The sequence below is a fragment of the Oncorhynchus kisutch genome, linkage group LG18, assembly GCF_002021735.2.
Source record: "Oncorhynchus kisutch isolate 150728-3 linkage group LG18, Okis_V2, whole genome shotgun sequence".
NCBI classification, from domain to species: Eukaryota; Metazoa; Chordata; class Actinopteri; order Salmoniformes; family Salmonidae; genus Oncorhynchus; species Oncorhynchus kisutch.
In genome coordinates, this window is record NC_034191.2 from 26,347,297 (window position 1) to 26,370,315 (window position 23,019).

At 41.4% G+C, this 23,019-nt stretch overlaps 1 protein-coding gene across 1 annotated transcript; it reads right to left on the reverse strand.

The window, feature by feature from the left end:
- Nucleotides 1–4,384: 4,384 nt before the first annotated feature.
- Nucleotides 4,385–19,710, reverse strand: LOC109909439 (junctional adhesion molecule C). The gene is made up of 9 exons (XM_031795249.1): nt 19,512–19,710; nt 14,975–15,043; nt 14,737–14,850; nt 14,475–14,627; nt 13,910–14,112; nt 13,666–13,765; nt 8,460–8,592; nt 4,862–4,913; nt 4,385–4,724 (listed from the first exon to the last, which is right to left on the reverse strand). The coding sequence occupies exons 1-9, from the start codon at nt 19,558–19,560 to the stop codon at nt 4,689–4,691; spliced, it is 909 nt and encodes a 302-aa protein (XP_031651109.1). The 5' UTR covers nt 19,561–19,710; the 3' UTR covers nt 4,385–4,688.
- Between the last annotated feature and the right edge of the window lie 3,309 nt (nt 19,711–23,019).

Below are 23,019 nucleotides of genomic sequence, written 5' to 3' on the forward strand. Positions count from 1 at the left end.
TGTCCTTAAGCCATTTTGCCACAACTTTGGAAGTATGCTTGGGGTCAATGTCCACTTGGAAGACCCATTTGCGACTAAGCTTTAACTTCCTGACTGATGTCTTGAGATGTTGTCCTACCTCATGATGCCATCTATTTTGTGAAGTGCAAGTCCCTCCTGCAGCAAAGCACCCCCACAACATGATGCTGCCACCCCTGTGCTTCACGGGTGGTGCTCTTCGGCTTGCAAGCCTCCCCCTGTTTCCTCCAAACATAACGATGGTCATTATGGCCAAACAGTTCTATTTTTGTTTCATCAGACCAGAGGACTTTTCAACAAAAAGTACGATCTTTGTCCCCATGTGCAGTAGCAAAACTTAGTCTGGCTTTTTTAATGGCGGTTTTGGAGCAGTGGCTTCTTCCTTGCTGAGCGGCCTTTCATGTTATGTCGATATAGGACTCGCTTTACTGTGGATATAGATACTTTTGTACCGTTTCCTCCAGCATCTTCACAAGGTCCTTTGCTGTTGTTCTGGGATGATTTGCACTTTTCGCACCGAAGTACGTTCATCTCTAGGAGACAGAACACATCTCCTTCCTTAGCGGTATATGACGGCTGCGTGGTCCCATGGTGTTTATACTTGCATACTATTGTTTGTACAGATGGTTCATCCTCCCATGGATGAAAAGACGAGTGGGGTTTCTGAGGTCTTGGCTGATTTCTTTTGATTTTCCCATGATGTCAAGCAAAGAGGCACTGAGTTTGAAGGTAGGCCTTGAAATACATCCACGGGAACACATCCAATTGACTCAAATGATGTCAATTAGCCTATCAGAAGCTTCTAAAGCCATGACAACATTTTCTGGAATTTTCCAAGCTGTTCAAAGGCACAGTCAACTTAGTGTATGAAAACTTCTGACCTATTGGAATTGTGATACAGTGAATTATAAGTGAAATAATCTCTCTGTAAACAATTGTTGGAAAAATGACTTGCACAAAGAAATGTCCGAACCGACTTGCCAAAACTATAGTTTGTTAACAAGAAATTTGTGGAGTGGTTGAAATACGAGTTTTAATGACTCCAACCTAAGTGTATGTAAACTTCCGACTTCAACTGTATGTATGTATGTATATATACATTACCAGTCGAAAGTTTGGACACTTACTCATTACAGGGTTTTTATTTTTGCTATTTTCTACGTTGTAGAATAATAGTGAAGACATCAAAAATAAGAAATAACACATATGGAATCATGTAGTAACCCAATTGGTGTTCAACAAATCAAAATATATTTTATATTTGAGATTCTTCAAAGTAGCCACCCTTTGCCTTGATGGCAGCTTTGCAAACTCTTGGCATTCTCTCAACCAGCTTCATAAGGTAGTCACCTAGAATACATTTCAATTAACAGGTGTGCCTTGTTAAAAGTTCATTTGTGGAATTTCTTTCCTTCTTAATGTATTTGAGCCAATCAGTTGTGTTGTGACACGGTAGGGGTGGTATACAGAAGACAGCCCTATTTGGTAATAGATCAAGTCCATATTATGGCAAGAACAGCTCAAATAAGCAAAGAGAGAGAAACAGCAGTCCATCATTACTTTAAGACATGAAGGTCAGTCAATACAGAACATTTGAAGAACTTTGAAAGTTTCTTCAAGTGCAGTCGCAAAAACCATCAAGTGCTATGATGAAACTGGCTCTCATGAGGACCACCACAGGAAAGGAAGACCCAGAGTTGCCTCTGCTACAGAGGATAAGTTAATTAGTTACCAGACTCAGAAATTGAAGCCCAAATAAATGCTTCACAGAGTTCAAGTAACAGACACGTCTCAACATCAACTGTCTCAGAGGAAACTGTGTGAATCAGGCCTTCATGGTCTAATTGCTGCAAAGAAACCACTACTAAAGGACACCAATAATTGCTTGGGCCAAGAAACATGAACAATGGACATTAGACCGGTGGAAATCGGTCCTTTGGTCTGATGGGTCCAGATTTTAGATTCCAACCGCCATGTCTTTGTGAGACACAGAGTAGGTGAACGGATGATCTCAGCATGTGTAGTTCCCACCGTGAAAAATGGAGGAGGAGTGATGGTGCTTTGCTGGTGACACTGTCAGGGATTTAGAATTCAAGGCACACTTAACCAGCATGGCTACCACAGCATTCTGCAGCGATAAACCTTCCCATCTGGTGTGCGCATAGTCCCACTATCATTTGTTTTTCAACAGGACAATGACCCAACATACCTCCAGGCTGTGTAAGGGCTATTTTACCAAGAAGGAAAGTGATGGAGTGCTGCATCAGATGACCTGGCCTCCATAAATCACCCGACCTCAACCCTATTGAGATGGTTTGGGATGAGATGGACCGCAAAGTGGAGAGCAGCAAGGCTCAGTATATGTGGGAACTCCTTCAAAACTGTTGGAAAAGCATTCCAGGTGAAGCTGTTTGAGAGAATGCCAAGCGTGTGCAAAGCTGTCATCAAGGCAAAGGGTGGCTACTTTGAAGAATCAAAAATATATTTAGATTTGTTTAACACTTTTTTGGTTACTACATGATTCCATATGTGTTATTTAATAGTTTTGATGACTTCACTATTACTCTACAATGTAGAAAATAGTAAAAATAAAGAAAAACACTTCAATGAGTAGGTGTGTCCAAACTGGTACTACATACAACCGTTCAAAAGTTTGAGGTCACTTAGAAATGTCCTTGTTTTTGAAAGAATGCACTTTTATTTGTCCATTTAAATAACATCAAATTGATCAGCAATACAGTGTAGACATTGTTCATGTTGTAAATGACTATTGTAGCTGGAAACGGCAGATTTTTAATGGAATATCTACATAGGCATACAGAGGCCCATTATCAGCAACCATCACTCCTGTGTTCCAATGACACATTGTGTTAGTTAATCCAAGTTTATCATTTTAAAAGGCTAATTGATCATTACAAAACCTTTTTGCAATTATATTAGCACAGCTGAAAACTGTTGTTCTGATTAAAGAAGCAATAAAACTGCCCTTCTTTAGACCAGTTGAGTATCTGGAGCATCAACATTTGTGGGTCAAATTACAGGCTCAAATTGGCCAGAAACAAAGACCTTTCTTCTGAAACTCATCAGTTGATTGTTGTTCTGAAAAATGAAGGCTATTCCATGCGAGAAATTGCCAAAAAACTGAAGATCTCATACAACGCTATGTACTACTCCCTTCACAGAACAGCGCAAACTGGCCCTAACCAGAATATAGTCCTCACAAGTCCTCAACTGGCAGCATCATTAAATAGTATGCGCAAAAGAAAACACCAATCTCAACGTCAACAGTGATGAGGAGGCGTCTCCGGGATGCTGGCCTTCTAGGCAGATTTGCAAAGAAAAAGCAATATCTCAGACTGGCCAATAAAAATAAAAGATTAAGATGGTCAAAATAACACAGACACTGGACAGAGTGTCCAGAATGCCAGCATCCCAGAGTCGCCTCTTCACTGTTGAGTCCGGTGTTTTGCGGTTACTATTTAATTAAGCTGCCAGTTGAGGACTTGTGAGGCATCTGTTTCTCAAACTAGACACTCTAATGTACTTGTCCTCTTGCTCAGTTGTGCACCGGGGCCTCCCACTAGTCTTTCTATTCTGGTTAGATCCAGTTTGCGCTGTTCTGTGAAGGGAGTAGAACACAGCGTTGCATGAGATCTTCAGTTCCTTGGCAATTTCTTGCATGGAATAGCCTTAATTTTTCAGAACAAGAATAGACTGACGATTTTCAGAAGAAAGTACTTTGTTTCTGGCCATTTTGAGCCTGTAATCGAATCCACAAATGCTGATGCTCCAGATACTCAAATAGTCTAAAGAAGGCCAGTTTTATTGCTTCTTTAATCAGAACAGTTTTCAGCTGTGCTAACATAATTGCAAAAGGGTTTTCTAATGATCAATTAGCCTTTTAAAATGACAAACTTGGACACAACGTGCCATTGGACCACAGGAGTGATGGTTAATGATAATGGGCCTTTGTACGCCTATGTAGATATTCCATAAAAAATCTGCCGTTTCCAGCTACAATAGTCATTTACAACATGAAGAATGTCTACACTGTATTTCTGATCAATTTGATGTTATTTTAATGGACAAAAAAAATGCATTTCTTTAAAAAACGAGGACATTTCTACGTGGCTCCAAACGTTTGAACGGTAGTGTATATATAAAACTATTGACACAACCTACCTTCATATTAACATAAACTAGTCCAGCTTGCATTCAGAGGTTATGAAATACTGTTTTTTTTAAACAGGTTTGTTGTACTCTGTAGAAATTTTAGGAAGTAAAAAACCTTGTTTGTCTCAAAACAGTATGAGGGAATGTTCCAGCACCAGTTAAGATGAACATACTGGTGGAAGTTCAAAAGTCACAGCATTAATATTTTTTTAATTTTTTAAGTACTGTAATTGTAGTTACAGTAATGACTGAGGGCAATACATATGTGCTACAAAAAAAAGTAAACAGTGTACTAATAGGGACATGACGTTACAGTTGCCAAAGTTATCATAATGAAAAAGATCAATCATTATTTCAATTTTGCTTTCTGATAGGCAAGCTTGTTGGTTCATGTGAAATGTTACAGCTCACATTTCTCACACGAAGCCCCATTATGGGATTTGGCACACTTGACTTCAGTGGGTCTCCTCTTCAGTGTGTCTCCTTGATCTCAGATGTCAAATGATAAACGATGATTTGTGACGGAAGTGACCCTGATGGGAATATAAATTATAAAAAAATACCTGCAGTTGATAATTCTTTTCATTTGTCATTTTTAATAATACATTGTGATTACACTTTAGCTCAATAATAATAATATAGAACACACAATTAAGTTAATTTTATTCACCTCATCTGCTTCGGCATAGTCAATGCCATCATCCTGCGATGGAAGTTTGTAGCTAAAACACACAATAAATCCTTAATTTCCACACAAAGACGTACTAAGCAACTCACATCACATAATATGTCACTATTAAACTGGTCCATTTAGCTTTAAAAGCCCTGTACAGAACAATGGATGTCGATTAAGGCAGCCCCCCGCAGCTCTCTGATTCAGAGGGTTTGGGTTAAATGCGGATAACACACTTCAGTTGAATGCATTCTGTTGCACAACTGACTAGGTAACCCCATTTCCCTTTCAACCTATATTGTACTTTAAAAAAATATATATATATTTTTAATAACATTTTCTATTATTATCTATATTATTATTATTTTCACTGCATTGTTGGAAAGAGCTCTCAAGGTAAGAATTTCCCTGTACTGTTTTACACCTGTTGTATCCTGTACACGTGGCAAATCAACTTTGAAACTTGTAACTAGAGGTCGACCGATTATGATTTTTCAACGCCGATACCGATTATTGGGGGGACCCAAAAAAGCCGATACCGATTAATCGGCCGATTTATTTGCATATATAATGACAATTACAACAAAGATGAAAAATAAATCAATACTGAATGAACAATTAACACTTTTATTTGAACTTAATATAATACACAAATAAAATCTATTTAGTCTCAAATAAATAATGAAACATGTTCAATTTGGTTTAAATAATGCAAAAACAGTGTTGGAGAACAAAGTAAAGGTACAATATGTGCCATGTAAAAAAGCTAACATTTAAGTTCCTTGCTCAGAACATGAGAACATACAGTGCCTTGCGAAAGTATTCGGCCCCCTTGAACTTTGCGACCTTTTGCCACATTTCAGGCTTCAAACATAAAGATATAAAACTGTATTTTTTTGTGAAGAATCAACAACAAGTGGGACACAATCATGAAGTGGAACGACATTTATTGGATATTTCAAACTTTTTTAACAAATCAAAAACTGAAAAATTGGGCGTGCAAAATTATTCAGCCCCCTTAAGTTAATACTTTGTACTGCCACCTTTTGCTGCGATTACAGCTGTAAGTCGCTTGGGGTATGTCTCTATTAGTTTTGCACATCGAGAGACTGACATTTTTTCCCATTCCTTCTTGCAAAACAGCTCGAGCTCAGTGAGGTTGGATGGAGAGCATTTGTGAACAGCAGTTTTCAGTTCTTTCCACAGATTCTCGATTGGATTCAGGTCTGGACTTGGCCATTCTAACACCTGGATATGTTTATTTTTGAACCATTCCATTGTAGATTTTGCTTTTTGTTTTGGATCATTGTCTTGTTGGAAGACAAATCTCCGTCCCAGTCTCAGTTCTTTTGCAGACTCCATCAGGTTTTCTTCCAGAATGGTCCTGTATTTGGCTCCATCCATCTTCCCATCAATTTTAACCATCTTCCCTGTCCCTGCTGAAGAAAAGCAGGCCCAAACCATGATGCTGCCACCACCATGTTTGACAGTGGGGATGGTGTGTTCAGGGTGATGAGTTGTGTTGCTTTTACGCCAAACATAACGTTTTGCATTGTTGCCAAAAAGTTCAATTTTGGTTTCATCTGACCAGAGCACCTTCTTCCACATGTTTGGTTTGTCTCCCAGGTGGCTTGTGGCAAACTTTAAACGACCATTTTTATGGATATCTTTAAGAAATGGCTTTCTTCTTGCCACTCTTCCATAAAGGCCAGATTTGTGAAATATACGACTGATTGTTGTCCTATGGACAGAGTCTCCCACCTTAGCTGTAGATCTCTGCAGTTCATCCAGAGTGATCATGGGCCTCTTGGCTGCATCTCTGATCAGTCTTCTTGTATGAGCTGAAAGTTTAGAGGGACGGCCAGGTCTTGGTAGATTTGCAGTGGTCTGATACTCCTTCCATTTCAATATTATCACTTGCACAGTGCTCCTTGGGATGTTTAAAGCTTGGGAAATCTTTTTGTATCCAAATCCGGCTTTAAACTTCTTCACAACAGTATCTTGGACCTGCCTGGTGTGTTCCTTGTTCTTCATGATGTTCCCTGCGCTTTTAACGGACCTCTGAGACTATCACAGTGCAGGTGCATTTATACGGAGACTTGATTACACACAGGTGGATTGTATTTATCATCATTAGTCATTTAGGTCAACATTGGATCATTCAGAGATCCTCACTGAACTTCTGGAGAGAGTTTGCTGCATTGAAAGTAAAGGGGCTGAATAATTTTGCACGCCCAATATTTCAGTTTTTGATTTGTTAAAAAAGTTTGAAATATCCAATAAATGTCGTTCCACTTCATGATTGTGTCCCACTTGTTGTTGATTCTTCACAAAAAAATACAGTTTTATATCTTTATGTTTGAAGCCTGAAATGTGGCAAAAGGTCGCAAAGTTCAAGGGGGCCGAATACCTTCGCAAGGCACTGTATGAAAGCTGGTGGTTCAATATTCCCAGTTCTTCAATATTCCCAGTTCAGAAGTTTTAGGTTGTAGTTATTATAGCAATTATGACGCATCAACTATTTCTCTCTATGCCATTTGTATTTAATATACCTTTGACTATTGGATGTTCTTATAGGCACTTTAGTATTGCCAGCCTAACCTCGGGAGTTGATAGGCTTGAAGTCAAACAGCGCTGTGCTTCAAGCATTGCTAAGAGCTGCTGGCAAACGCAGTAAAGTGATGTTTGAATGAATGCTTACGAGCCTGCTGCTGCCTACCACCGCTCAGTCAGACTGCTCTATCAAATCAGACTTAATTATAATATAATAAACACAGAAATATGAGCCTTTTGTCATTAATATGGTCAAATCCAGAAACTATCATTTAGAAAACAAAACTTTTATTCTTTCAATGAAATACAGAACCGTTCTGTATTTTATTGAACGGATGGCATCCCTAAGTCTAAATATTGCTGTTACATTGCACAACCTTCAATGTTATGTCATAATTATGTAAAAATCTGGGAAATTAATTACGATCTTCACACAGTTCGCAACGAGCCAGGCGGCCCAAACTGTTGAAGTGACACAATTTCCCTAGTTAATATTGCCTGCTAACATTAATTTCTTTTAACTAAATATGCAGGTTTAAAAATATATACTTCTGTGTATTGATTTTAAGAAAGGCATTGATGTTTATGGTTAGGTACATTTGTGCAACGATTGTGCTTTTTTCACAAATGCGCTTTTGTTAAATCACCCATTTGGCGAAGTTGAAGTAGGCTGTGATTCGATGATAAATTAACAGGCCCCACATTGATCATATGCAAAGCAGGACACGCTAGTTAACCTACTAATATCATCAACCATGCGTAGTTAACTAGTGATTATGTGAAGATTGATTGTTTTTTTATAAGATAAGTTTAATGCTAGCTAGCAACTTACCTTGGCTTCTTGCAGCCACAAGGTCCTTTTGACTCTGCACTCGCGTAATAGGTGGTCAGCCTGCCACGCAGTTTCCATGTGGATTGCAATGTAATCGTCCACAATCGGCGTCCAAAAAGGCCGATTACAGATTGTTATGAAAACTTGAAATTGGCCCTTCATGCCGATTAATCGGTCGACCTCTATTTGAAACTGCATAGCCCTACTCACTTGGTTCCTGTGTGATCCTTGCCGGAGGAGAAGCAGTGATGTTTTTGTACATGACAAACCCCCAACATCATAACAATGAATCCAGCCAATGCCGCCAACACCTTCAGGAAAATGCCCACAATGTCGACATCATCTGAAAATACAAACAGGGCATTTTGAGATGAGATTTGGGTAACAACATAAACCCAAATTTAAACAACATACAGCAGCCGCGGTACAATACATTTTTGGGGGGTGAGCGGATGGAGTGGGGCCGGAGGATAATTACAAATCATTTGTAGACTGCAAATTGACTGCAAGAAGCCCAATCGAATATAATATTTGTCTAAAACATAATAATTTAGCCCACTGGCCACCAGTTTGGTAACCCTGACTTAAAGGAATGACCTTGGAATGCATGTCCATGTCAACCGCTATGATTTATGTGCACTAGAGTAGATGCATGTGACTCACTTGCAGGTTAGGTAACACACAATTGTATGTTCAGTGTGGCAGCGGTATGACACACTGACATATTTAAATCAAATCAAAGTTTGTCACGTGCGCCGAATACAACAGGTATAGACCATACAGTGAAATGCTTACTTACAGACTCTAACCAATAGTGCAAAAAAGGGTATTAGGTGAACAATAGGTAAGTAAAGAAATAAAACAACAGTAAAAAGACAGGCTATATACAGTAGCGAGGCTATAAAAGTAGCGAGGCTACATACAGACACCGGTTAGTCAGGCTGATTGAGGTAGTATATACAGTGGGGCAAAAAAGTATTTAGTCAGCCACCAATTGTGCAAGTTCTCCCATTTAAAAAGATGAGAGAGGCCTGTAATTTTCATCATAGGTACACTTCAACTATGACAGACAAAATGAGAAAAAAAATCCAGAAAACACATTGTAGGATTTTTTATTTATTTATTTGCAAATTATGGTGGAAAATAAGTATTTGGTCAATAACAAAAGTTTATCTCAATACTTTGTTATATACCCTTTGTTGGCAATGACAGAGGTCAAACGTTTTCTGTAAGTCTTCACAAGTTTTTCACACACACACAAGTTTTCCGTGTTGCTGGTATTTTGGCCCATTCCTCCATGCAGATCTCCTCTAGAGCAGTGATGTTTTGGGGCTGTTGCTGGGCAACACGGACTTTCAACTCCCTCCAAAGATTTTCTATGGGGTTGAGATCTGGAGACTGGCAAGGCCACTCCAGGACCTTGAAATGCTTCTTACGAAGCCACTCCTTCGTTGCCCGGGCGGTGTGTTTGGGATCATTGTCATGCTGAAAGACCCAGCCACGTTTCATCTTCAATGCCCTTGCTGATGGAAGGAGGTTTTCACTCAAAATCTCACGATACATGGCCCCATTCATTCTTTCCTTTAAACGGATCAGTCGTCCTGGTCCCTTTGCAGAAAAACAGCCCCAAAGCATGATGTTTCCACCCCCATGCTTCACAGTAGGTATTGTGTTCTTTGGATGCAACTCAGCATTCTTTGTCCTCCAAACACGACGAGTTGAGTTTTTACCAAAAAGTTATATTTTGGTTTCATCTGACCATATGACATTCTCCCAATCTTCTTCTGGATCATCCAAATGCTCTCTAGCAAACTTCAGACGGGCCTGGACGTGTACTGGCTTAAGCAGGGGGACACGTCTGGCACTGCAGGATTTGAGTCCCTGGCGGCGTAGTGTGTTACTGATGGTAGGCTTTGTTACTTTGGTCCCAACTCTCTGCAGGTCATTCACTAGGTCCCCCCGCGTGGTTCTGGGATTTTTGCTCACCGTTCTTGTGATTATTTTGACCCCACAGGGTGAGATCTTGCGTGAAGCCCCAGATCGAGGGAGATTATCAGTGGTCTTGTATGTCTTCCATTTCCTAATAATTGCTCCCACAGTTGATTTCTTCAAACCAAGCTGCTTACCTATTGCAGATGCAGTCTTCCCAGCCTGGTGCAGGTCTACAATTTTGTTTCTGTTGTCCTTTGACAGCTCTTTGGTCTTGGCCATAGTGGAGTTTGGAGTGTGACTGTTTGAGGTTGTGGACAGGTGTCTTTTATACTGATAACAAGTTCAAACAGGTGCCATTAATACAGGTAACGAGTGGAGGACAGAGGAGACTCTTAAAGATGAAGTTACAGGTCTGTGAGAGCCAGAAATCTTGCTTGTTTGTAGGTGACCTTATTTTCCACCATAATTTGTAAATAAATTCATTAAAAATCCTACAATGTGATTTTCTTTTTTTTTTTTCTCATTTTGTCTGTCATAGTTGAAATGTACCTATGATGAAAATTACAGGCCTCTCTCATCTTTTTAAGTGGAAGAACTTGCACAATTGGTGCCTGACTAAATACTTTTTTGCTCCACTGTACATATGGTTAAAGTGACTATGCATATATGATGAACAGAGAGTAGCAGTAGCGTAAAAGAGGGGTTGGCGGGTGGTGGGACACGATGCAGATAGCCTGGTTAGCCAATGTGCGGAAGCACTGGCTGGTCGGGCCAATTGAGGTAGTATGTACATGAATGTATAGTTAAAGTGACTATGCATACATGATAAACAGAGAGTAGCAGCAGCGTAAGAGGGGTTGGGGGGAGGCACACAATGCAAATAGTCTGGGCAGCCATTTGATTACCTGTTCAGGAGTCTTATGGATTGGGGATAAAAACTGTTGAGAAGCCTTTTTGTCCTAGACTTGACAATCCGGTACCTCTTGCCATGCGGTAGTAGAGAGAACAGTCTACGACTGGGGTGGCTGGGGTTTTTGGCAATTTTTAGGGCCTTCCTCTGACACCGCCTGGTGTAGAGGTCCTGGATGGCAGGCAGCTTAGCCCAGTGATGTACTGGGCCGTACGCACTACCCTCTGTAATGCCTTGCGGTCAGAGGCCGAGCAATTGCCGTACCAGGCAGTGATGCAATCAGTCAGGATGCTCTCGATAATGCAGCTGTAGAACCTTTAAAGGATCTCAGGACCCATGCCAAATCCTTTTAGTTTCCTGAGGGGGAATAGGCTTTGTTGTGCCCTCTTCACGACTGTCTTGGTGTGTTTGGACCATTCTAGTTTGTTGTTGATGTGGACACCAAGGAACTTGAAGCTCTCAAACCTGCTCCACTACAGTCCAGTTGATGAGAATGGGGGCGTGCTTGGTCCTCCTTTTCCTGTAGTCCACAATCACCTCCTTAGTCTTGGTTACGTTGAGGGATAGGTTGTTATTCTGGCACCACCCAGCCAGGTGTCTGACCTCCTCCCTATAGGCTGTCTCGTCGTTGTCGGTGATCAGGCCTACCACTGTTGTGTCGTCTGCAAACTTAATGATGGTGTTGGAGTCGTGCCTGGCCATGCAGTCGTGGGTGAACAGGGAGTACAGGAGGGGAATGAGCACGCACCCCTGGGGAGCTCCAGTGTTGAGGATCAGCATGGCAGATGTGTTGCTACCTACCCTCACCACCTAGGGGCGGCCCGTCAGGAAGTCCAGGATCCAGTTGCAGGGGGAGGTGTTCAGTCCCAGGATCCTTAGCTTAGTGATGAGCTTTGAGGGTACTATGGTGTTGAATGCGGAGCTGTAGTCAATGAATAGCATTCTCACATAAGTGTTCCTTTTGTCCAGGTGGAAAAGGGCAGTGTGGAGTGCAATGGAGATTGCATCATCTGTGGATCTGTTTGGGCGGTATGCCTTTGTATTCTTGGGCACAGGGATTATGCTGGTCTGCTTGAAACATGTTGGTATTACAGACTCAATCAGGGACATGATGAAAATGTCAGTAAAAACCCCTGCCAGTTGGTCAGCACATGCCTGGAGCACATGTCCTGATAATCTGTCTGGCCCCGCAGCCTTGTGTATGTTGACCTGTTTAAAGGTCTTACCCATGTCGGCTACGGAGAGCGTGATCACACAGTCGCCCGGAACAGCTGATGCTCTCATGCATGCCTCAGTGTTGCTTGCCTCGAAGCGAGCATAGAAGTGATTTAGCTCGTCTGGTAGGCTCGCGTCACTGTGCTTCCCTTTGTAGTCTGTAATAGTTTGCAAGCCCTGTCACATAAGACGAGCATCAGAGCCGGTGTAGTATGATTCAATACGCTTTGACTGTTTGATGGTTCGTCGTAGGGCATAGCAGGATTTCTAGAGTCCCGCCCCTTGAAAGCGGAAACTCTACCCTTTAGCTCAGTGCGAATGTTGCCTGTAATCCATGGCTTCTGGTTGGGGTATGTACGTACAGTCACTGTGGGGATGACGTCCTCGATGCACTTATTGATAAAGCCAGTGACTGATGTGGTGTACTCCTCAATGCCATCGGAAGAATCCCGGAACATGTTCCAGTCTGTGATAGCAAAACAGTCCTGTAGTATAGCATCTGCTTCATCTGACCACTTTTTTTTCACTGGTGCTTCCTGCTTCCTGCTTTTTTGCTTGTAAGCAGGAATTACCAAATGGAGGGCGAGTGAGAGCTTTGTATGCGTCTCTGTGTGTGGAGTACAGGTGATCTAGAATTTTTGTCCCCTCTGGTTGCACATTTAACATGTTGATAGAAATTTCAGTTTCCCTGCATTACAGTCTCCGGCCACTAGGATCGCCGCCCTTGGATGAGTGCTTTCCTGTTTGCTTATTTCCTTATACAGCTGACTGAGTGTGGTCTTAGTGCCAGCATCTGTCTGTGGTTGTAAATAAACAGCCACGAAAAGTATAGCTGAAAACTCTCTAGGCAAGTAGTTTATCACAATATAATCTACTTCAGGCGAGCAAAATCTAGAGACTTCCTTAGATTTTGTGCACCAGCTGTTGTTTACAAACATGCACAGACCGCCCGCCCCCCCCCCCCCCCCCCCCCCCCCCCGTCTTACCGGAGTGTGCTGTTCTATCTTGCCAGTGCAGCGTGTATCCCGCTAGCTGAATATCCATGTCGTCATTCAGCCACGATTCCGTGAAACATAGGATATTACAGTTTTTTATGTCCCGTTGGTAGGATATTCGTGATTGTACCTCATCTAATTTATTGTCCAATGATTGCACGTTGGCGAGTAGTGTTTACAGTAACGGCAGCTTTACCACTCGCCTTCTCCGGGTCCTGACAAGGCATCCGGCTCTTTGTCCTCTGTACCTGCGTCGCTTCCTCTTGCAAATAACGGGGATGTCGGGGATGTAACGGGGATGTAAACAATACATAGTTGCAGTAAGAATGTCAGTCGGGTGTTTAGTACAGCATGGCCTACTCACAGACGTCCATCAGCTGTGTGGGACACTGTGCATGTCCAGCTACATTCTTTGCCTGGCAGTAATACTCCCCCGCATCCTCCTTCCTCATCCGGCGGAATTTCTGGAGGGAAAAATGCCAAAATCAACCCCAATACATCATACGGCTTTTCTCTTGTACCAACATCATCCAACAGTTGGATCTACTGTCTCATTAAACATGATATTCATATATCTAGTTTCCGTTCAATCTCCATTGATTCCTTACCAGACCACCCGTGTCAGCGTTAATGGAATAGGTGGAGTTGATGAACTTGGGGCTGCTCTTTGGGTCCTGGGGAAGCTCCTCGTTGTTGCGGAACCAGCGGTACTGTGAGGCAGGGAAGCCCTCGTTCTCCAGGCAGCGCAGCTCAGAGGACGTGCCAACAGTCACCGCCACAGGCACACTGCACCTGGGCACCACAGGCTTTACTGCACAGACAATAAATAAATAATAATTGTACAGAATGGTCCGACAGGAATTCGACTTCTGCTTTTTCCCAACTGCTCTGGAAGACACACATCCACATAGGCAAAGGACAGAGGTCATACTACGGCACCCAAATAACAGTTTTCTTTAGAGAGAGAGTGAGCACACTTTACTTGGAAATAGACAACACTGAAAAAACACAGCAAACTCTACTATAGGATTAAAACATTGGTCAACAACACACCTAACACTGACTAGGCCTATACTGAGATTGACCAGAGGACATACATATATCTCAGGCCAATGACAAGGTGGGAGCTCTGCATTGGTTAAGTGACACAGGAATATGACAATACGACCTCACCCCTGACAGCAAGACTGATTAGAATTTCATCAAAGTGTTTGTGGTCATCAATGGCAGCGACCTCACAGCGGTACTCTGCAGTGTCTGCACGGCTGGTGTTGAGGATCAGTAGGTTGGCTGGCTGGATCAGCTGGGCTCTGTGCTCCAAGTCCCCTAATAGAGAGGCAAAAACACACTCCAACCTCTCATTCCCAGAGAATAATAACACAGTTCTTAGGCCAATATGGTGTTGGTAAGGTGCTTAAAAAAATAATCATCTTACCTGAAATTTGATTTTGAAAGTACACATAACTAGGGACGCCATTTTGGATTTTCTTCCATTCGATTCTGGGGTTGTTTGTTGAGATGGACTCTATCAAGCACGTCAACTCAATAGCTGGAAAGAAAACCGTGATACTACGATGTCAAGACACCGGCAGACAACAGTAGAGACTGGCAGACAGACGGGCAATGGAAGAAAAATTATTCAGAGAGAATTAGTCAGTGTTTCAGTGACTTACGTTCAAATTCATTTGCCCACACAGTCTTGTCTGTGGTTCGGAGGATTACGCCAAGTGATGGAATGTAGCCTGTAAAAGTCAACAAATAAGTGAGAAGAAAAAAATTCAGACTGACAATCTTCAGAATTTTCATTCCAGGACAGTGCCAATTTTGCCAATGCCCATTAAACAGATAGGCCAAAAGGATTAGAGGGTCAGGAGGTGTAGGCCTATAGCTACAGAGAGGGTGAGAAAGAGCCTTAGCCTCAAAATGAACAATTTCTCCTGAATCATTTCTCATGTCTAGGTGGAGACAGGTGGAGCACATCTCAAGGGGAGCACAAGTCTCAGTATTAGTGTTCTTTCATCAATTATCCTAACTACAAAACACTCTCAAATGAAACAATTGGGAGATATATTTAGGGAGGCTTAAGAGTTACTATAATAACACACAGTGAGTAATAAAAACAGTCCCTCCTTCTGTGTGTTCGTCAGCGATATTAAGGACTCCTAATGAGGGGTGAAATCAAGACTGGAATGTATTGGAGCACAATTCATCTGAGTGTATTAAGAACTTCCAAGGTATAATCCAGACAGATAAAAGCACTGCGGCTGATTTAAAATGTCTCTGGTTATCAATTCATGATGCACATGAAAGACAATTCCCTCATATGCAAGATGGGCCTGTACTCCAATAACCTGGCAGTTTGGTGGAGGATAGGCTAGTTTAGTTGTGCGTCCCTCTCAGAGACTATGGGAACACATGTAAGCTTTTAGGATGGGTATGAACTAGAGGTCAACCAATTATGATTTTTTTCAAGCCGATACCGATGCCGATTATTGGAGGACCAAAAAAGCCGATACCGATTAAATCTGCCAATTATTATTTATTTTTTTGTAATAATGACAATTACAACAATACTGAATGAACACTTATTTTAACTTAATATAATACATCAATAAAATCAATTTAGCCTCAAATAAATAATGAAACATGTTCAATTTGGTTTAAATAATGCAAAAACAAAGTGTTGGAGAAGAAACTAGAAGTGCAATATTTGCCCTGTAAGAAAGCTAACGTTTAAGTTCCTTGCTCAGAACATGAGAACATATGAAAGCTGGTAGTTCCTTTTAACATGAGTCTTTAATATTCCCAGGTAAGACGTTTTAGGTTGTAGTTATTATAGGAATTATATGACTATTTCTCTCTATACCATTTGTATTTCATTAACCTTTGACTATTGGATGTTCTTATAGGCACTTTAGTATTGCCAGTGTAACAGTATAGCTTTCGTCCCTCTCCTCGCTGGGCTCGAACCAGGAACACAACGACAACAGCCACCCTCGAAGCAGCGTTACCCATGCAGAGCAAGGGAAACTACTACTCCAAGGCTCAGAGCGAGCGAGTGACGTTTGAAACGCTATTAGTGCGCGCTAACTAGCCAGCCATTTCACTTCGGTTACACCAGCCTCATCTCGGGAGTTGATATGCTTGAAGTCATAAACAGCGCAATGCTTGATGCACAAGGAAGAGCTGCAGGCAAAACGCACGAAAGTGCTGTTTGAATGAATGTTTACGCACCTGCTTCTGCCTACCACCGCTCAGTCAGATACTTGTATGCTCAGTCAGATTATATGCAACGCATGACACGCTAGATAATATCTAGTAATATCATCAACCATGTGTAGTTAACTAGTGATTATGATTGATTGTTTTTTATACAAATAAATGTAACGGTAGCTAGCAACTTACTTTGGCGTACTGCATTCGCGTAACAGGCAGTCTCCTTGTGGAGTGCAACAAGAGGCAGGTCGTTATTGCGATGGACTAGTTAAGTGTAAAATTGCAAGATTGAATCCCCCGAGCTGACAATGTGAAAATCTGTCGTTCTGCCCCTGAACGAGGCAGTTAACCCACCGTTCCTAGGCCGTCATTGAAAATAAGAATGTGTTCTTAACTGACTTGCCTAGTCAAATAAAGATTAAATAAAGGTGTAAAAATCGGTGTCCAAAAATACAGATTTCCGATTGTTATGAAAACTTGAGATCAGCCCTAATTAATCGGCCATTGGATTAATCGGTCGACCTCTAGTTTGAACACTGACTCAAAGGCTTCAGCCAGCCCTGAGGGTGGAGAAAACATGTGTCCTGCCAAAGTGGAGCACTCAGTCATAGCTCAGCTGTGAGCGCTGATGAGATCCGACTCTCAGCTTCCGTCACAGCGACTGACTTTCAAACCCCTGTATATCATGAGCTATTTTTACAACAAAAAGTGACTGGCCATCCTGAGAGATACGAGGAGAGCTTGTCCAGCAAATCTTCCTCTGGTAAACAGAGCAGGGACAGCCTATCCCTGTAATACCACTCATTAACCTTCAATTCCTTTACAATGTACTTAGACTGAACATAATTAATTACTACTACATGTCTCATTTTTTGCTGCCTACAAACAGACAGGCAGACAGTGTCCAAGCTTCACTGTATCCTCCCACCTGCATGAGGCTTTGTTGACCCAGACAGTTTTCAGACTGTGGGAGAGAATATGTGGTTAATTAAGAGGACAATGGCTGATTGCTATTGTGTGCCTGGAATAAATGCATTCCATAACTGAAAGCTTTCCACTGTGTTGCCTACATAAAGAAAGGGATCTCTCTCTCAAAAGACCCAAGCTGTTGATCCAGTGCATCCATCCATCTATCTATCTATATTTTTAAAACACATTTCCCAGACATTCTAGCACAGCTACTGTAAAAGCAGCCAAATCAAATTGTATTTGTCACATGCTTTGTAGACAGTAAAATGCTTACTTATGGATCCCCTATGGATGAGTAAAAAGATGCAAAAAATGTAACAAACAAAAAAATAGAAATACTGACACAGTGAGAATGAGTGGCTATATATAGGGAGTAGAAACGAACATGGCTATTACAGGAAGTACCAGTGCTGAGTCTGTGTGTATGTAGCCGATGTGAAATGGCTAGCTAGTTAGCGGTGGTGCGCGCTAGTGGCGTTTCAATCGGTGTCGTCACTTGCTCTGAGACCTTGAAGTAGTGGTTCCCCTTGCTCTGCAAGGGCCGTGGCTTTTGTGGAGAGATGGGTAACGATGCTTCGAGGGTGACTGTTGACGTGTGCAGAGCACCCCTGGTTCGCGCCCAGGTCGGGGTAAAGTCTATACTGTTACATGTACACTATATACAGTGGGGCAAAAAAAGTATTTAGTCAGCCACCAATTGTGCAAGTTCTCCCACTTAAAAAGATGAGAGAGGCCTGTAATTTTCATCATAGGTACACTTCAACTATGACAGACAAAATAAGAAAAGAAAATCCAGAAAATCACATTGTAGGATTTTTTATGAATTTATTTGCAAATATTGGTGAAAATAAGTATTTGGTCACCTACAAACAAGCAATGCATAGTGACAACCGTAAAGTTTGGTGGAGGAGTAATAATGGTCTAGGGCTGTTTTTCATGGTTCGGGCTAGGCCCCTTAGTTCCAATTAAGGAAAATCTTAGCGCTACAGCACACAATGACATTCTAGATGATTCTGTGCTTCCAACTTCAGCATGACAATGTGCTCGTGCACAAAGCGAGGCTCATACAGCAATGTTTTTTCGAGATCCGTATGAAAGAACTTGACTGGCCTGCACAGAGATCTGACCTCAACCCCATCAAACACCTTTGGGATGAATTGGAACGCCAACTGCAAGCCAGGCCTAATTGCCCAACATCAGTACCCGACCTCACTAATGAAATTGTGGCTGAATGGAAGCAAGTCCCAGCAGCAATGTTCCAACCTCTAGTGGAAAGCCTTCCCAGAAGAGTGGAGGCTGTTATAGCAGCAAAGGGGGGACCAACTCCATATTAATGCCCATGCTTTTGGAAAGAGATGTTCGACGAGCAGGTGTCCACATACTTTTGGTCATGTCAGTGTATGCGTGTGGGTATAGAGTCAGTGCAAGAGAGTCAATGCAGGTAATCCGGGTAGCCATTTGGTTAGCTATTTAGCAGACTTGTTTAGAATTATTCTGTTTTAGGGGTAGAAGCTGTTCAGGGTCCTGTTGGTTCACACCTGGTGCATTGGTACCGCTTGCCGTGCGGTAGCAGAATCTTTAGCAGAATAAAATCATTCATACAATGAAATGTAGGCCTACCTGGCAGCTTGGATGGAAATAACGGTTGACATCATCATCACATTTTGAGCGACAGATGAGGAGAGCTCAACGTTAGAAGATGCAAAAGCAGTGTGTACAACCTGTTCTATTTTTATTTAAATATTAATGAAAAACTGCTGAGGATTGTGTGAGCGTTTCAATGTGATTATAACGCATGTATAAAGAAAATGAATTACCATCTATTAATTGTGTGGCTCATCCTCAGCATGTTTACACCCGGCCAAGCTACTACTAGTATGCTAGGAGAGTAGGAAAACCGTTTAGCTAGTCAGCGCGATCATTTTCATAACAAAGCATTGCCATGTCTGCGAATTAATACATTTGCGATGCACAACATGTACCGTTAAACTACACCTTATCTTAGTGGAAATGAAAATAACTTACCAAGAATCGAGTAAAGGATGAAAAAAGACATCAGTCGTTGTAACGCCATCTTGAAACGTCTGATTTATCGGTAATTCTGGCACACATAAACCATCTAGCTAGCTACACCACACGCAGTGCCTGGTCTGAAGTGGTGAACAGGCTGGTGGACGTTTCCATAGCTACAAGGGCATCAGGGCGGAAAAGGTATAGTCCCAAAACCGGAAATGCCTTTACATCTGTTTTATAATGATGGTGTCCAATAATGCAATTTCATTAATGTGCTAAACAAGATTCATACTCCTTAATTCTCTCTGATATATCCAATACGCAGCTTTGACCCCGAGAACTAATCAATGCAAATGTCATTCTCTGTGAACATGACAGGTTAATTAAGGTTAAGATTAAACGGTACACACTCTTTTCAAGCCATTTCGCCGGGTAGGTGGTGCTATACGTCACGGTGGGCGTGGGTTTCAAAGTGCTAGGACTGTCGGATGCGCGTCCACGTTCATTTGAGAACCCTCCACCTAGGACGTGTTTCATAAATATAACTATGGTGGGTTTATAGTTTACAGTTGCGCTTTAATATGAGTACATCATGTTGCTTTATTTGAACTAACAATAGCTAGCTACCAAGTGGCTGCACCAGTTTCCCCCAAAGTTAATTTGTAACGTCAAGTTTTGCTTGCTAGCCAACCTACAAAATGTACTTGAATGAAATATATGAAACTGATCATGACTAAATTTAAACTAATTTCAATGCGATTATTTTGTCAACATATAAAAATACCAGTATTGTGTCAATCACTCAGATTAATTATTTTGGGGTTGCTGGTTTAATTTTAAAAACTCTTTATCTGATGTATTTTGGATGACCTTGGTTTTATTTATTTGTTTGAGGGCATATGCACGAGGCCAACGTTACCATATTATTTTGGAGGCATATATACATACCCAGTCTCACACTGATAGGCCAATTCTCAACTTTAAACAATGCGTAATTTGAATACAAAATATTTGTTTAACATCTTTCTATTCTGTGGCTGCATGAAATAGCAAAAAGTTATTACACTGGTTTACTTCATCTTTGTGTCTCCCTGATGAAACAGCAACATCCATTAATGTAGTTAGGCTTGGCCAAATTGCCAACCTGTGCTCTATGGTTTTAGTTGTGTGTTGAATAGATTCCATGATATGGATATATGTTCCGCTGTCATTTTCTACATGACACCAGTATTGTTCTTGACACTATGTGCACCCGTGTATGCGTGCTGAAATCTATGCCAACCGTGATGTATAGCACCGAAATGGGGTGAAAATTGTGTGCCGCTAAGAAAACCAAGTTTGACTTTGTTCCATTCATTCCATTCCAGCCATTACAATGAGCCAATCCTCCTATAGCTCCGCCCACCAGCCTCCACTGACTTACGATATGTTACGAATTCCAATTTGTTGTGCTAATATTAGCTAGGTGGCTAACGCTAACTAGGTGGCTAACATTAGCTAGGCTGGGGGTTAGGGGTTAAAGTTAGTGGAAGGGTTAGCTAACATGCTAAGTTGTTACAAAGTAACTGAAATATAGTAAGTAGTTGCAAAGTTGCTAAAATACTAAAGTTATCCGTGATTAGATTCAAACAGGCAACCTTTGGGTTGCTAAACATTTGCTTAATATGCCCACCAATACATTTACTATGTTATGTCCAATCTATGAGACCAGGTTGTAAAATAAGATAAATGTGGACTATCAAAGCAAAATGTATTGTTGCCAGAATCTGGTCACATGTCTTCATTCTCTCATAAATCCACCAGGTGACAGTATGTGACCAAACATCACTGATTGTCATTCAATTATTATACTGTGTCATGTGTCACTCCAAACACACCACACATACAGCACAATTCCTCTGTTCTGTAGTCCCAAACAACACCCAGTGAATAATCTGCCCTTGTGCGAATTGGCTTTAGGTCAGATAATATTATTAAGGGTTAATACGTGATTATTACAGTGTTATTGTAAACCTATGGTTTATAGTGGGGATTAATTTATGGTTTATATCCCTTTACTAATAGGCTATATGCAAATCCACCAAATGATAGGCCTCGCTGACTTCCCCATTATTCTCAACAATCAATCTAAAATTGAAGTCGGAAGTTTACATACACCTTAGCCAAATACATTTAAACTCCGTTTTTCACAATTCCTGACATTTAATCCTAGTAAAAATTCCCTGTTTTCAGTCAGTTAGGATCACCACTTTATTTTAAGAATGTGAAATGTCCAAATAATATTAGAGTGAATGATTTATTTCAGCTTTTCTTTCTTTCTTTCATCACATTCCCAGTGGGTCAGAAGATTACATACACTCAATTAGTATTTGGTAGCATTGCCTTTAAATTGTTTAACTTGGGTCAAATGTTTCAGATAGCCTTCCACAAGCTTCCCAAAATAAGTTAGGTGAATTTTGTCCCATTCCTCCTAACCGAGCTGGTGTAACTGAGGGTTGAGGTCAAGGCTTTATGATGGCCACTCCAATACCTTGACTTTGTTGTCCTTAAGCCATTTTGCCACAACTTTGGAAGTTTGCTTGGGGTCATTGTCCATTTGGAAGACCCATTTGCGACCAAGCTTTAACTTCCTGACTGATGTCGTGAGATGTTGCTTCAATATATCCATATCATTTCCCCCCCTCATGATGCCATCTATTTTGTGAACTGCTCCAGACTCTCCTGCAGCAAAGCACCCCCACAACATGATGCTGCCACCCCTGTGCTTCATGGTTGGGATGGTGTTCTTCGGCTTACAAGCCTCCCCCTTTTTCCTCCAAACATAACGATGGTCATTATGGCCAAACAGTTTTAATTTTGTTTCATCAGACCAGAGGACATTTCTCCAAAAAGTATGATCTTTGTTCCCATGTGCAGTTGCAAACCGTAGTCTGGCATTTTATGGTGGTTTTGGAGCCGTGGCTTCTTCCTTGCTGTGCGGCCTTTCAGGTTATGTCAATATAGGACTCATTTTACTGTGGCTATAGATAATTTTGTACCTGTTTCGTCCAGCATCTTCACAAGGTCCTTTGCTGTTGTTCTGGGATTGATTTGCACTTTTCGCACCAAAGTACGTTCATCTCTAGGAGACAGAACGCGTCTCCTTCCTGTGCGGTATGATGGCTGCATTGTCCCATGGTGTTTATACTTGCGTACTATTGTTTTTACAGATGGACGTGGTACCTTCAGGTGTTTGGAAATTGCTCCCAAGGATGAACCAGACTTGTGGAGGTCTACAATTATTTTTCTGAGGTCTTGGCAGATTTCTTTTGATTTTCCCATGATGTCAAGCAAAGAGGCACTGAGTTTGAAGGTAGGCCTTGAAATACATCCACAGGTACTCATCCAATTGACTCAAATGATGTCAATTAGCCTATCAGAAGCTTCTAAAGCCATGACATCATTTTCTGGAATTTTCCAAGCTGTTTAAAGGCACAGTCAACTTAGTGTATGTGAGGGCCTCCCGGGTGGCGCAGTGGTT

What these genes read in the sequence shown, in the direction of transcription:
- LOC109909439 (XM_031795249.1), bottom strand. Translation starts at nt 19,560, where the DNA reads ATGGCGTTACAACGACTGATGTCTTTTTTCATCCTTTACTCGATTCTT. An exon ending in CATCCTTTACTCGATTCTTG is followed by an intron (nt 15,044 to 19,511) that starts GTAAGTTATTTT and finishes TGACTTTTACAG; the next exon opens with GCTACATTCCATCACTTGGC. An exon ending in AATCAGTCTTGCTGTCAGGG is followed by an intron (nt 14,113 to 14,474) that starts GTGAGGTCGTAT and finishes TTGTCTGTGCAG; the next exon opens with TAAAGCCTGTGGTGCCCAGG.